General features: G+C 36.7%; 1 protein-coding gene across 1 annotated transcript; it reads right to left on the bottom strand.

Annotated features, from left to right (window-relative positions):
- Positions 1-10,188: 10,188 nt before the first annotated feature.
- LOC110841597 lies at positions 10,189-13,345 on the bottom strand. The gene is made up of 6 exons (XM_022087285.2): positions 13,188-13,345; positions 12,168-12,453; positions 11,606-11,949; positions 11,256-11,515; positions 10,583-10,878; positions 10,189-10,500 (listed from the first exon to the last, which is right to left on the bottom strand). Exons 1-6 carry the CDS (start codon positions 13,311-13,313, stop codon positions 10,340-10,342), a joined length of 1,473 nt encoding a protein of 490 aa, XP_021942977.1. The 5' UTR covers positions 13,314-13,345; the 3' UTR covers positions 10,189-10,339.
- Between the last annotated feature and the right edge of the window lie 1,786 nt (positions 13,346-15,131).

The following is a 15,131-nucleotide window of genomic DNA, read 5'->3' as shown; positions in this document are numbered from 1 at the left end:
GTTTTAGTTTCATTAAATTGTCTGTCGATTAAGGCTATTCCGAAGGAAATCGAGATGGGACAGTAGTTGAGGTTCCCTTGTTAGTAATTTTTTTCGTTGTTAGGTATTTGCCTCACTATGAAAAAGACAACCAGAAATTTTCTGCATGAATGAAAGAAATAAAGGTCATATAGCGGACAGTATCTATAATTAAATTCAGTACACATGTGTTCCCCGTTGAATGGCTAGATCTAAAGTATCCTGAGATCACAATTGAAAATGAGCTATCCTGGATACCAGATTGTACGAACAGAGCTACCAAGGGTATATGCTTAAAAGGTGCCTATTTATGTCAATCTCTGTCTATCAGGAGTGCTCCCTCTGCGAGTCTATAGTCTCAATTTGGATTCAACGAACCCTATTTGTTGCATGAACTTTGCAGTGCAGTGCAGGAAATTTCCAAACAGAAATAGAAAACAATCTCTGATCGTATATTAATATATTTAGATTAATAATGACTCTGATTCACCTTCTTTAATGGTCTTTGCGGGATCCTCAACTGTGACGGCCTTAGCCCAAAACGAAAATCCCCAAAAATACTTGATCGTCCACCCCATTTCCGGATACACCAAGGCGCCATAGTCATCACGAGCTGTGAGTATTTGGGTCCTTAAGGTCTCCTGGATGTGGCCAGGATTGACTTCTCCCTCCAATTCCAGATGTCCTACCACCGTACTTACGGGACACGTATGGACTCGATTATAAGAAAATATTGCGTCGCCAGGGGTCACCATCTTTATTAGATCTGGTCTTGCCTAAACATATAATCGTTTCTACTTAAGAAGTATTTGAGTTTTTAAGCTCAACGGCCAGGAAAATTCGTCATCTTCGGATTAAAGTTAAATACAATAAACTAACCTTTAAAAAGTATATGTATATTACTCAATGGATCATATTTTGAAGTTTCACCATGATTTTCCAATGAGTTATTTCAAAATACAAAAAATTAGGAATCATATGGCACGTATCTTTCCGTTTATCACAAATTAAGCGCTAAGTTAACGAAAAATAATCTATGGACAAAGTTCAAACGTCCAGTTTGGTTTTTCCTGTCTTACCAGCAATGCGATGAGTTTGACCAGACATCGATAAACGTAGAAAGGAAGCCACGCCAAAATTAAAGGGGGCACAAGCAACCACAATGGTAGGTAGAGGGCAACAAGGAAGGCAGAAGGTTTCTTCATGGCGAAGATGAAGCTTGACCAGAATTCGGACAATGAGTGAAATCTAATTTGAAAGACACGTACTTTATACAAAACGGATGGAAAAAGCTGAAAAGCAGGGTGCCGAAACGAAAATATTACGAAAAAGATCTAAATAAGATCTAAGTATTAAATAAGATTATTTCCAGTGAAAATGTCGTTTTAATTAGGGCCCACGTGTATCAAGTTTCATCCAATCACAAAACCTCTAGTCGTACTGTATGCATATTTTTTAAACATATTCCTGCATTTGTAAAATACTTAAATTGAAAATAAACAGAGTCTCAAATGAATAAAAGTACCAAAAACACGAGATTATCGCAACCCTGTTGGCGATTAGATTAAAATATAGCTATTAAAAATTCAAGAATGTGATGATACGAAGATTTATTGCTAAGGGATAATTGTGCTTAAATTATGTACCTGACCTACCTCAATCGTTGCTTAGTTTTCGTTAACCTTTCTCAATTGACGCAACCTTGAGGAAAAACCTGTTCATGAACAAGTGTCTAATGGTCCTGTTTTGCACTGTATCTACATACATATTATACTGTTAGACTGCACGTGATCTTGAAATCTTGATCCGGTGACCGCGAAAGTTGTGGGGACATCTGGGAAAATTAATATCGTAGGATAGCGGAGGGAGGAGTTTGTATAACATGGGCAGATGATGAACCATAGGGACAGTGTCCCTCTATCCCGCGGCCACTTTCTAGACCAAAATGTATGCAGTTTATATGCGCGTGTAGATATTGACGTATGCACATGTACACTATTAAAAATCTGGTGAAGTCAGATAAGTATGTACATAAATATGTATGTACTCCGTACTGGTATATTGATTTAGTAATACCTTTCTACCGGATTTTTACTAGTTTGATTGCATGTAATAAATTTTTCATCACCAGAACATCACTAAACAGTTACTACTGTTTAGCCTACTATAGAGTCACTTGTATACGTACTCGGTAAGGAACTAAAACCAATTTTCTAAGCGTATCTTGCTGAGCACTTCGATTTAGACGTCACATAAGTACATATTTACATACACATGTAAGTGAAAAGTACCTGAGGAAACTTTTTTTTCGTTTCGCCCATATTAACGACAATTGATTGCACTTTCTGATTTTTAATTTAATCAAACGTAATATGTCTGTATTAAATGCCAGGTATAAAATTGTTATCATTCAAATAAACGCAAAGTAATAAAAGGGTGAAACCCATCCGTCTTCCTCAATCTTTTTATCGCAAATTCCTAGAGTGTGTCCTAAAAGTTTCTCTCTATTTACCACTAGTGAATTTTGTTACCTTACAAATTCAGAGAGATCGAATTATTTGAATTGCTATATTTTTTGGATGCACAACAATAAAATGTGTGTAATTCGGCCATAATTCACAAATTTTAGCATTCATGGCTTTAAGCTGTGGTGCAAAATGTGTGGTCCTTAACGAAACGAAACCAAGCTGGGACTGGGATTTCGAGGTCGTGTAATGGATGCCACACCCTTCAAATTTTTTTTCCTACATCACAAATTTGGTGGACTGCATTGTGCATGCAATTTAATTTATCTCTTATCGGTGAGTACGGGCTTATCGTCGCTTTCCACAGGGGCCAAAATAGTCGAAAATCTATGTTTTTAACCAGTTTTACGAAGTTTAACAGATATCATTTGGGTCTAAAAGCATTTTATGCTGTCCCCTGCATGTCCGACTACTTTGCGACGGCGTCGGGTAAGGTTAATTTATTTCTCATTTCGGCGGCATCTCAATGTCAGACTGATGGGAGGGGGAATTTGAAACTGACATTATTTTCATGACGAAAAATAGAATTGGAGAAGTCTTACGTCTTTATCTTAATTAGTAATTACGGTACTTATTACCTATTATTAATGCAGAATAATTAATGTATAAGTATATAGGTTTTACATGCACATATGTATGTGTATGCTAGGCGCAAGAAATTTTCTGAAAGCCAAGCACTTAATTACGTACATACTAGCGAAAATTGTTATACACAAGTATGTATGTACTAGCGTATAAGCCCGACTTCCGTCGGTCGATAAATTTGACACCTCGAATGTCTGTCCGCAACGGAGTAAGGTTAACAAAGCAAAATTATCAAAGTGAATTAAGTTAAGAAAATTTCCGAAATTATCAGCACATCTAGAAAGATTCATGATGGTGGTGATTGATGGTGGCAATCGTTTAAGCAAACTCTTATACTTTCCCAGTTACTGTACCAGCCCAATAAACACACCGGCCCAATAAACGCATCAGCCCAGTAAACGCATCAGCCCAGTAAACGCACCGCATATTCTCGATATTCTGATATTCTGATATTCTCGATATTTTTATATTCCGAATATCAAGAATATTATGGATATTATGGATATTTAGAATATTAAGAATATTATGAATATCAAGAATAGCAGGAATATCAAGAATATCAGGAATATCAGGAATATGAGGAATATCAAGAATATCAAGAATATGAGGAATACCAAGAATATCAAGAATATCAGGAATATCAAGAATATAGAATCAAGAATATTTTGATGATATTCTTGGCATTCTTGATATCCCTGATATTCCTGATATTCTTGATATTCTAAATATCCATAATATCCATAATATGCATATTCTAAATATCCATAATATTCAAAATATCGAGAATATCAGAATATCAGAATATCAGAATATCGAGAATATCAGAATATCGAGAATATCGAGAATATCAGGAATACCAAGAATATTAAGAATATTAAGAATGCCAAGAATATCGTCAAAATATTCTTGATTCTATATTCTTAATATTCCTGATATTCTCGATATTCTGATATTCTCGATATTCTGAATATTATTGATATTTAGAATATGAATATTATCGATATTATGGATATTTAGAATATCAAGAATATTAAGAATATCAAGAATATCAGGAATATCAGGTACATGAAGAATATCAGGGATATCAAGAATGCCAAGAATATCATCAAAATATTCTTGATTCTATATTCTTGATATTCCTGCTATTCTTGATATTCTTGGTATTCCTCATATTCCTCATATGCCTGATATTCCTGATATTCTTGATATTCCTGCTATTCTTGATATTCTTGATATTCCTGACATTGGTATTCCTCATATTCTTGATATTCCTGCCATTCTTGATATTCCTGATATGCTTGATATTCCTGCTATTCTTGATATTCCTGATACTCTTGATATTCCTGCTATTCTTGATATTCCTGATATGCTTGATATTCCTGCTATTCTTGATATTCCTGATACTCTTGATATTCCTGCTATTCTTGATATTCCTGATATGCTTGATATTCCTGCTATTCTTGATATTCTTGACATTGGTATTCCTCATATTCCTGATATTCCTGCTATTCTTGATATTCCTGATATGCTTGATATTCTTGGTATCCCTCATATTCTTGATATTCCTGCTATTCTTGATATTCCTGATATGCTTGATATTCCTGCTATTCTTGATATTCCTGATATTCTTGACATTGGTATTCCTCATATTCCTGATATTCCTGCTATTCTTGATATTCCTGATATGCTTGATATTCTTGGTATCCCTCATATTCTTGATATTCCTGCTATTCTTGATATTCTGACATTCTCGATATTTTGATATTCTGAATATTATGGATAATATGGATATTTAGAATATCAAGAATATTATGGATATTTAGAACATTAAGAATATCAGGAATATCAAGAATATTAAGAATATCAAGAATATCAAGAGTATTAAGAATATCAGAAATATCAAGAATATTGAGATACCGGGATATTCGGATATCGAGGTATTGGGGGCTTACCTAACCCAGATAACTACCACCCATAGATAACCAACACCCCCAGTTAACTAACACCCCCAGATAACCAACGCCACCAGATAATCATAAGGCTACGCCTAAGACTTTCCCCACTTTCACTTCCGTCACGAACAGAATTTTAGGTCGCACAGATTCAATTTCACTTCCGTTACCAACAGACATTCTTGCTTATAATATAGATGTTCTTGATATTCCTGTTATTCTTGATATTCTTGATATTCCTGATATTCCTGATATTCTTAATATTCTTGATACTCCTGATGTTCTTTATATTCTTGATATTCCTGATATTCTTGACATTCTTGATATTCCTGATATTCTTGATATGCTTGATATTGTTGATATTCCTGATATTCTTTATATTCTTGATACTCCCGATATTCTGGATATTCTTGATAGTCTTGATATTCTTGATAGTCTTAATATTCTTGACATTCCTGATATTCTTGATATTCCTGATATTCTTGATATTTCCGATATTCTTGATATTCCTGATATTCTTGATATTCCTGATATTCTGATATTTTTGATATTCTGATATTCTCGATATTTTGATATTCTGAATATTATGGATATGATGGATATTTGGAATATTAAGAATATCAGGAATATCAGGTACATGAAGAATATCAGGGATATCAGGAATACCAAGAATATTAGGAAAAGCAAGAATGCCAAGAATATCGCTAAAATATTCTTGATTCTATATTCTTGATATTCTGATATTCTCAATATTCCTGATATTCTCGATATTCTGATATTCTCGATATTCTGATATTATGGATATTATGGATATTTAGAATATCAAGGATATTATTGATATGACTAGCGTATAGCCCGGCCAAGGCCGGGTTCTAGAGTTCCAGTGGGGGGTGTGCCCAAAGCGAAAAATCCGCCATACGATATTTTAAATAATTCCCAGTGGAGACTTTGTCATACTACATACATACATCAGACTGAGGGTTTGCCCAAGTCATACTGCATTTTAATTAACCTGGTCACAGTAAAATTTGATTCCCCCCTGTGGGAGTAGTTGAATAGCTAATTACTTAAATTCCCGTCGCGTGGGAGTAACTGCATAGCTAACTATTTAAATTCCCACGCTTCACGCTCCCGTTAAGTTCCATAAACCCCGTTAACTTCTACAATTAACGCCAAGCTATTGACGGATTCGGATTCAGCGTCAAAAATACATTCGAATTGATATGCGACATCACGAATAAGCCAGATTTGGACACCACGGTCACGGCGAGGTCACGGGGGCCTCGCAGGTCAAAACCATTGACGGCGTTGGATTCAGCGTCAAAAATACATTCGAATTGACATGCCACTCGCTGTGGGTAGAGTTTCTCAAACTAAAATAATTAATTAATAGTGTTTATCACGATCACTTATCATGATAACCACTATTGATGAGTGATGTATGTATGTGGGGTGTACATGTTTATGTATTCATTTATTCATGCAGTGCAGTGCATGCATGCAGTGGTTGCTCCGCTTCCTTCTTTGTCTACTGTATGGGGCAATTTGCATTGCGAAGACGGACCCAGGGACCCAGGGATCATACTAACACTTGTACACTATATATCCCGAACTCTTAGAGTTGCATATGTAGGCATGGATTAGTCGTGTTTAATTCGAAAGCATGTTAATATTTTGTATTGATTTGCAGAATGTTGTAAAGAACAATTCAATATTATTCGTACCGTGCTTTACAACATCCTGCAGATCAATAGATTATTTACATGAACCCTAATTAAACACGACTAATCGAAGCTTGTGAAAATATACGAGTTCAAGATAGATATATTTGTATGCTTATACATAAATATGCATATCAATTTTCGCCAGTATTTAAATAATTCAGTGCTTGGCCTTCAGAAATTACCATCCGTGCCGCCCACCTGTGAAATAGATAAATTTCAATGAGGGTGCATACAATTCGCTTTTTCTTCCTACCCTTAGTATTCTTCGTATCGTAAAATAAGTTAGGCCGGTTACGAGAGTTTGTTGGCGTCGTAAAATTTTGTCAACAGAAAATTCAGTTACTAAGGTTACACTGTTTCCGAAGCTTGACCCCTTTTATCTTCGTGAATCGTTTTACGATATTAAGGATACGAAGTAATCAATAATTCTCCGAATACGTACATATATATGACGTACATATATATGCTTACTTATTTTTCTTAATGTCGACTACGTAAAATATTTCCTTCGTCCATCTTTACGCTTCAAATTGAGCCATGTTCCGGTCCGAGTTTCTTCCTTTGTTAAAGATCTGGCTGCCATGTTACCACATTTTGAAATGTATTCCATTACGGCATGATAAAAAGGAGGATCGCTTAGTCGCCGTTAATTCGGTTCGACATCTTCGCATGGTTCAGTTTCAGTGCTTCTTGTGCTTCGTGTACTGCACCACAATGCTTATCAACATTTGTTTCGGGGGGTTAACCTTGATTGGAAAATTGCAAGGGTTCGGTTTCTTTTGTGTCTACCTGATGGGTTCGGTTTTGAGGTGGGATATAAAATTGGAAAACTGCTTGTTTCAAATTCTTAACACGTTTGTGCAGTTCGAAAAGGACGTGATTGAGGGTAAGGGTAGATTTTAATTATTTAGTTATTGCAAATGGGTAGGATCTCAGCATTAGTAAATACAAAATACGTAAGAATTAGTTTTAGTGAGCCCTCTAGCGACGAATAATTAACCACCACGATATATGGATGCTGAATGAAAAGCTCCAAGTCAACGTATAGATGGAGTAGGAGTTCACTCTGCGAGTTTGCCTATCTAATTACATACCACGGTTTAAGCGACATCTCAGAGTTGACTTTGAGAGTCATCCCCCTTACTAGCTTAACAAAGAGCAGAGTGCTTCTTCTATTTCTTTCTATTCTATGGTTATTACATACTTAATTATGTATGGATTTTTAACCTAGATTTCCTTCACGTTTCCCTCATTTGCTACGACGCATTACAAGAAATTGCAAAAGTGTAAGGGGCAGGGAAAACAAGAAATGATAGGCACGTAGGGCCTGACCCTTTATACCGTACCCAATGGTTAGGATCACCCGCTAGTTGGCGCGTATTTCTTGCATTTCTTGCACTCGTGTCAAAAATTATTATAAATATGCATTGGTTTCACGGCAAGCACTGAATGCAATTCGAACTAGTTTTTTACACATTTGTCCTCAGATATGTTCCTTAACGGAATTTTTGCTCCGTTTGAAGTATTCTTTGTTATATCACGTAAATTTGATTATTCACGAATTGAATCTGCTTAAACCCAGTTGACGAATATGTACATATGCACAACTTAAACGAACCTTCTGTTACATATACACTCCAGATTTCTTCTCAAAGCTTACTCACAATTGTGGAGTCAAACTGCTCAAGATACTCGTCTTTATATCGGAGGTATCAATCCGTGCAATTCCAACGTTCCAATTCGCCCTGCTGACCTACGCCCCTTGCACGCCGCCCTTCATCCTGTCCATGCTGCCATCTTGTAAAGAAATGACGGATGCTGGTGACTGGTCAGTGACCATGGTTACATTTTTGGTCCACATCTTTGAACTGTGGATGTCTTTACACATCTTATCAGCAGGAGGAATCGCGCTTATCTACGTCTTCTTACTGGGCATTGTATGTATTCTAAGCTACATAAGAATATTGGAAAGGTTGGTGAAAAGGACTTATAATTTCAAGTTAATTGAAGCAGCATTAGGCTGTGTTGCATCTTTAAAACTCTATACGGTTTAGCCAGGTCGCAAATATCGGAAACGTGTCTGCCCAAAACACATGCGAGGTGCTATACCGAAAAATTCAAGTTCTGGAGAAATCGGTGAATGCATATCTCTCGGAGAGAATCTTGCCTGCGATTATCATATGCTTACCTGCAATTCAAATCGTGTCATTGTTCGTATGCATCAATCTAAATCGAGAAATAAAAATGCCTGGATTCATCCTCTTCCCAATAATGTGGATTGACACGATGTGGGGCAACGCGATATGTTTCTCGTTGGCTTCCCTGGTGCACACGTGGTCCAAGAGGGTTCTTCGACAAATGACCAATTCAGCCATGTTCGTGGGAGAGAGGAGCTTGATGAAGAGGAAGATCCGATCCTGGTCACCGTTGAAGATTAAATTCGGATGCAACTTTGTGGATCGAAGGACACAATTGATCATTCAACATTTCTGTCTTAATCGAACCATGACGATGACGCTCGCGTCGAAACGTACATAGGAATTAACGGGGGAGATGACATTGTAAATGTGTAGAAAATAAATTACTTATTTTAAATGTGTTGGTTTATAGATTGCATCGAAATATGTGAAAATGCGACGGCATCGTTTTAATGATGGGCTTTGGCATCGTATTTACATATCATGAGTGTTCATCAAAGTCATAGCACAAAGTTCGAATTTGTCTGAATTTTCTTTCGTCGCAAGTTAAATTTTGTCGTACCTATTATGGATTCACTCCAGATTGACACCCCCGTGCTTTTCCGCTAAACCATCATTGAGCACCACATGACCAAAATCAATGTCTCGCTGTAAAGTAGGGGCGGATGTTGCCTCCCCTCACAATCCCTTAAACTCCCTTTCTCGCTGAGTTCATCACATGGAGTACATTAGCCGAATGAGCCGGATTATTTTATTATTCAATCATATGAAATTGAATAATTTAAACCAAAATAAAAATAACTGGTGTCAAATAATAAAATAATTCGGCTCGTTCGCCTAATGTACTCCATGTGATGAACTCATCCTCAGATAGCGTGAAACGGAGTTTAAATGATATAAATACCGAATATTAAGACCTATATAAATAAATGTTAAAAGTCATTTCGGCACTGAACTTATTTCTTGTATAATCTCATTTCCACTCTCCCTTTCTCACACTGGCGGGCGGTTTTCAAATTCAAACAGGGGTGTCAAGCTAGAGTGAATCCATAATATTATAAATCAGTGAAAAGTATGTCGTCAGATTTTGGATCCATTCTGGCTCATTGCGAAATGAAGTTGTAAATAAGTAAAGTAAACGAATCGGTTTGCATTCCGTAGAAATTAGCTGCTTTAACATTCAATATTAAATGCATCAGGGACAGTTATACTTTTTTAATTAAGGTATCTACCACTTGATCCTTTCAGCTTAACAATTTATTGACATAAAACAAAACAAGGGATCAAGTACGTTATACTGAATACAAGCGCAAATTTATTCTAAATTTAGTATTAATTTACGTATTATGCATATTTTCCACAAATTGTAAATCATCCAGCTCCCTCATAAAACTTGACGCTATTTCCTCCGCTTGGCCAGAGCGTGGTAGAAGGTTCTTATTTCCAAAGACACCGATTCTCAAATTGTCCCCGTACGTGATGAACCCAACGCCAAGTACTACAATATTTACGTCATATTTACATATATCAAACATTTTTACTTCATTTCAATAATTGTGGAATGAATAATATGTGACTACCTTCCCAAACCACACAAAATCCGTAAATAAGGGACATATCTTTGGCCACATAGCCACAAAAATTTGTCTCTTCTCCGGGACCGGGAACATTCCCAACAAAAATTTTTCGATAAGAGTCATTTCTATATCTTATTTGATTTAAAATTGGGCGCGGAAGGGTGCCAATAGCATTCGAGAGAACGGCTGTGGTAAAAGAGTAGGTCGATTCTTTCATGGCTGTGAGTCCCTCGTGGGTAAGAATTAGCCGTTTTACAACATCCAGTTCCCCAATGGGGGCCAAATACTTGCCATGCGTTCTGTAATCAGATCAGAATACTGTAATATGTATAGCAGGATTTAGTCTCCTTCCTATGCGTCGCTAACTTTGGGGTTATCTGCAACTGGATTTGTTGTCCAATGCTACAATTTTAGCTAAACCAAGTAAAAACTTGTATTCTCAAGGCCAGATTCCTGTACATATTCAATTATTGAGCTTTATTTGTTTGTGAATTTCTAATTTTGTGGTAGCAACGAGTTTTGAGCATGGGGCATTAAATTGCAGACAGCCTTAAATGTGGTGATGCTTAAGAATGTGTCTAAATCCTGCACATTTTTCGTCACATTTACATTATACCCTTGCCGGTAGTCAGTAACATTAGCGCCACCTAGTGTTGACCTATATTTAATAACTTACATATGATTCCCCAAAAGCCGGTCCCTTTTCCAGGGTGGGACCAAAGGAGTCTCGACTGTTATGAAGGAAGTTTCCCCTTTGGGACACAATGAGGTACGAACCGCCCCTAAAATTGCTGAATGCATGACTGCAGTTCCAGTCACACCGTGTTGTGCCCCCAATTGTCGAATCCTGCTGAACGCGATGGGTTCACTTATATGAAAAGTGTAACGAGAAGCTGCTTCAGAGGGTAAAAAGTTGTTGCTCAAAGGAATCCAATGCTAAAGAGTAAAGCCAAAGTAAAATTAATTCCTGCACATTGGTTGACTTTTTCAGAAGTCACATCAAATATTAGCTGGTCGCCGTCTCACCTTTCCATCCTTGGCAAGACATCCACTTCGGGACGTTTCACGACATGTCTCCACAAAGTCGTAAGGCATTCCCAAATACCAAATTGGCGATATATTCCCGGGCTTCTTGGATATTTCCTTGGTTAATTGTACATTTTGGGGTTGCACCATCTTGTTTAGGAGATGGAAGCTGCCAACGCCATCTACTAAGGTGTGTTGGAATCTGATTAATACTACCGTGGTGGGTGGTTCGTCTGAATTGTTTTTCCTACGAACGAGTAAAAGTTCCCACAAGGCCCCATTTTGCTTGTAAGGTTGGTGTACTAACTGTGCTTTAAAGTTGAGCAGTTCATCATGAGTCATAACTGAAAGTGAAATATGCATATATGTTACTGGGAATTATAAAAAGTGAATACCGTCAAATAAAAACATCTAAGAAATGTTCTGTACAAGTGGAAGAAATAAGAGGCACATGACGAAAAATTTCTATAATTAAGAGTAGTACACAGGTAACTCGCTAGGTGTCGGGTTACCTATGTGTTTTTAGGGTCAATTTAATACATTTCTCAAAACTGTAATTCACCTTCCTTAATGGTCCTTACGGGGTCCTGCATCGTGGTGGCCTTAGCCCAAAACGAAAACCCAAAAAAATACTTGATCCTGCTCCCAAGTTCTGGATACACTAAGGCGCCATTTTCACTCCTTAGTGAAAGTACCTGGGTCTTTAAAGTCTCCCTGATGTGGTCAGGATCGACTTCCCCTTCCAACTCCAGATGTCCTACCACCGTACTTGCGGGACACGTGTGGATTCGATCATATGAAAATATTGCGTCGCCAGGTGTCAGCATGTTTGTTAGATCGGGTCTTAACTATGAAAATAATCATTTCTATTTAAAAATCTAATTTTTGAACTCGCTAAGGGGTGGGTGCAGTTTTATCCTTGGAAACGTTTTCAAACATTTAGTTACCTTTGTCCCCCGCTACCTCCGCAATTAAGTAGTGGAATAATCGCTTAAAATTTTCTGACAGTCTAAACATACCCAAGTCTAAAACAAAATATTCCTAAATGTTCTGTCGGTGAGAAATTTAGAGTTTCGTAAATAATGGAAAATTCAGTTTGGGAACAACCACTACGCAAAAACTAGTAGTCCCAAAATTTTGCAGATTATGTCAAAATCAAGACAATTTAGTAGCGAAGGGCATATGTTTAACCAAAAAGCCCCCCAACTCATTTAAAAAATCATATAAAGCAAATCAAGGGGAAAAGGCCTGGTTTTTAAGCAAGGTTTGCTCTATAAGATTTTTTACATGCGTTCAGGGGCTTTTTGATTAACTAACACATTCCCTCCGCAACTGAATTGTCTTGATTTTGATGTACAAAGACTGCAAAACTTTCGGACTTCTCTTTTTACAATGTCAGAAAAGCCTACGTGATTTCTACTACTTAATCGCGGGGTCTGGGTCAAGCTAACCAAGAATTTGAAACATTTCTAAAGGTGAAACTATACCAGCCCCTTAACCCGAAAATTCAGTATTTCCAAATTCGAACTTGGTACATTAAACTACAATGTTTTTTTAATTTATAATATAATTCCTATTTTACCAGCAATGCGATGAGTTTGACCAGACATCGATAAACGTAGAAAGGAAACCACACCAAAATTAAGGGGGGCACAAGCAACCACAACGGAAGGTAGAGGGTAACAAGAAAGGCTGAAGGTTTCTTCATGGCGAAGATGTGGCCTGAGAAGGATTCGGACAATGAGTGAAATTTAATTTCAAAGACGCATACTTTATACAAAGCGAATGGAAAAAGCTAGAAATCGCCAGGGTGCAAAAACGAAAATGTTACGAAATACATCAAGTAGAGGATGTTATCCAGTGAAAAATTCATTTTAAATGCAACCAAATTGCGTTAATTTTAATCCATTTGAAAAACTTCTGTACTGTTCATCTTTTAAACAAGTTCATGCATTTGTAAAATAAGAAAATTTAAAATACGAAAATTTTCAAATGAATAAAAATACCAGAAAATCGAGATTGGTAACCCTGTTAGTGAATAATTGGCGTCTTAAAAATCCAATACTGCGATAATATGTAGATTAATTGATAGGAGATAATTACGCTTAAATTATGTACCTGACCCACCTCAATTATTTCATCGAGTGTATCAATTGATGCAACATTAAGCAGAAACCTGTTTATGAGCATATCGTTAAATGTGGTTCTGTTCTTCATTGTATCTGCATACATATTACAGTATTAGATTTCACGGGATCGCTGATCATGCACTCAAAACTTGATAGATTGATCCAGTGACCGCGGAAGTTGTGGGGATATTTGGGGACACTAAGATTTAAGGATAGGGAAGGGAGGGGTTTATGTATATAGCATGAGCAGATGATGGGGACATCAAGTCACGGAAGGGCCCCCACCCTTCCGCGGCCAATTTCTAGACGAAAACGTACGCAATGTACGTATATGCACGTGTATTTACATATTGATGTATGCACATGTACACTGTTAAAAATCTGGTGAAGTAACAATATATAGGTACTCCGTATTGATTTAGTTAAACCATTCTACCGGATTTGTATTAGTTTGTTTCTCCCTGGTAAATTTTTCATAACCAAAAAATGAATATAAAACATTACTAAGCATTAATGCCCGTTATTACCTGTGCCGATAGAGTCACATACATATGTACTCCAGCCGGTAAGAAATTAATACCAATTTTCTAAGAGTGTATTGATGAACACTTCGATTTAGATGTCACAAATATACATAAGTAAATACATATCTAGTTAAGTGAAAAGTACCTGAGTAAACTCTATAAACTTTGCCCATACTAACGACAATCGATTGCACTTACCGATTTTTAATTTAATTAAATATAATATGTATGTATGTCATATATACGTATTTACATATGTCTATAAATGTCTATGGTACAAGATTGTCATTTTCCAAATAAACGCGATGTAACAAAAGGGTGAAACTCATCCATCCTAATCGATCCCTTCGTTACACCAGTGGTTAACTCGAACCAATTTTATGGATGCGTCAAAGGAAATGTTGAAGCTTTATCACTTTATCTTTACGACATCTCGATTTCATTCGGAGGGGGGCTGGCTTGGCCTATTCATAGCACAAATAAATGTGTAACTGTTTTCGAACTGAATCTCCTACTCAAGGGTTGCAGAGCTTGTAACCGCCTTTGGCATCCGATTCCTACCAAAAGTTATGTACCATTCCGACTTCCAGTACCCCCTTCCGCCCAAAATTTTCGTTTATTACTCAATTGTCTTCTTTTAAAATTTTGTGTAAGGGCTGACATTAATTATTTACACTCACAGAGTGTGTTCTCTGTGTAGAAGATCCGACTCATCACCACCAGAGTTACATATGTATTTGGTGAGAAGGATCGTAACGGATTGCAAACCAGATGCATAATATGATATCATTGATATCTAATGACGTTAAAGGATAATTTTCATTTACATATTTTGTTTTCATTACAGAACAAAAATAAAATTACAAGAAGTCT

The sequence above is a fragment of the Folsomia candida genome, unplaced genomic scaffold, assembly GCF_002217175.1.
Source record: "Folsomia candida strain VU population unplaced genomic scaffold, ASM221717v1 Fcan01_Sc001, whole genome shotgun sequence".
In the NCBI taxonomy this organism is placed as follows: Eukaryota; Metazoa; Arthropoda; class Collembola; order Entomobryomorpha; family Isotomidae; genus Folsomia; species Folsomia candida.
The sequence above is the reverse complement of the archived record's forward strand: the minus strand, read 5'-3'. Positions and strand labels throughout refer to the sequence as shown.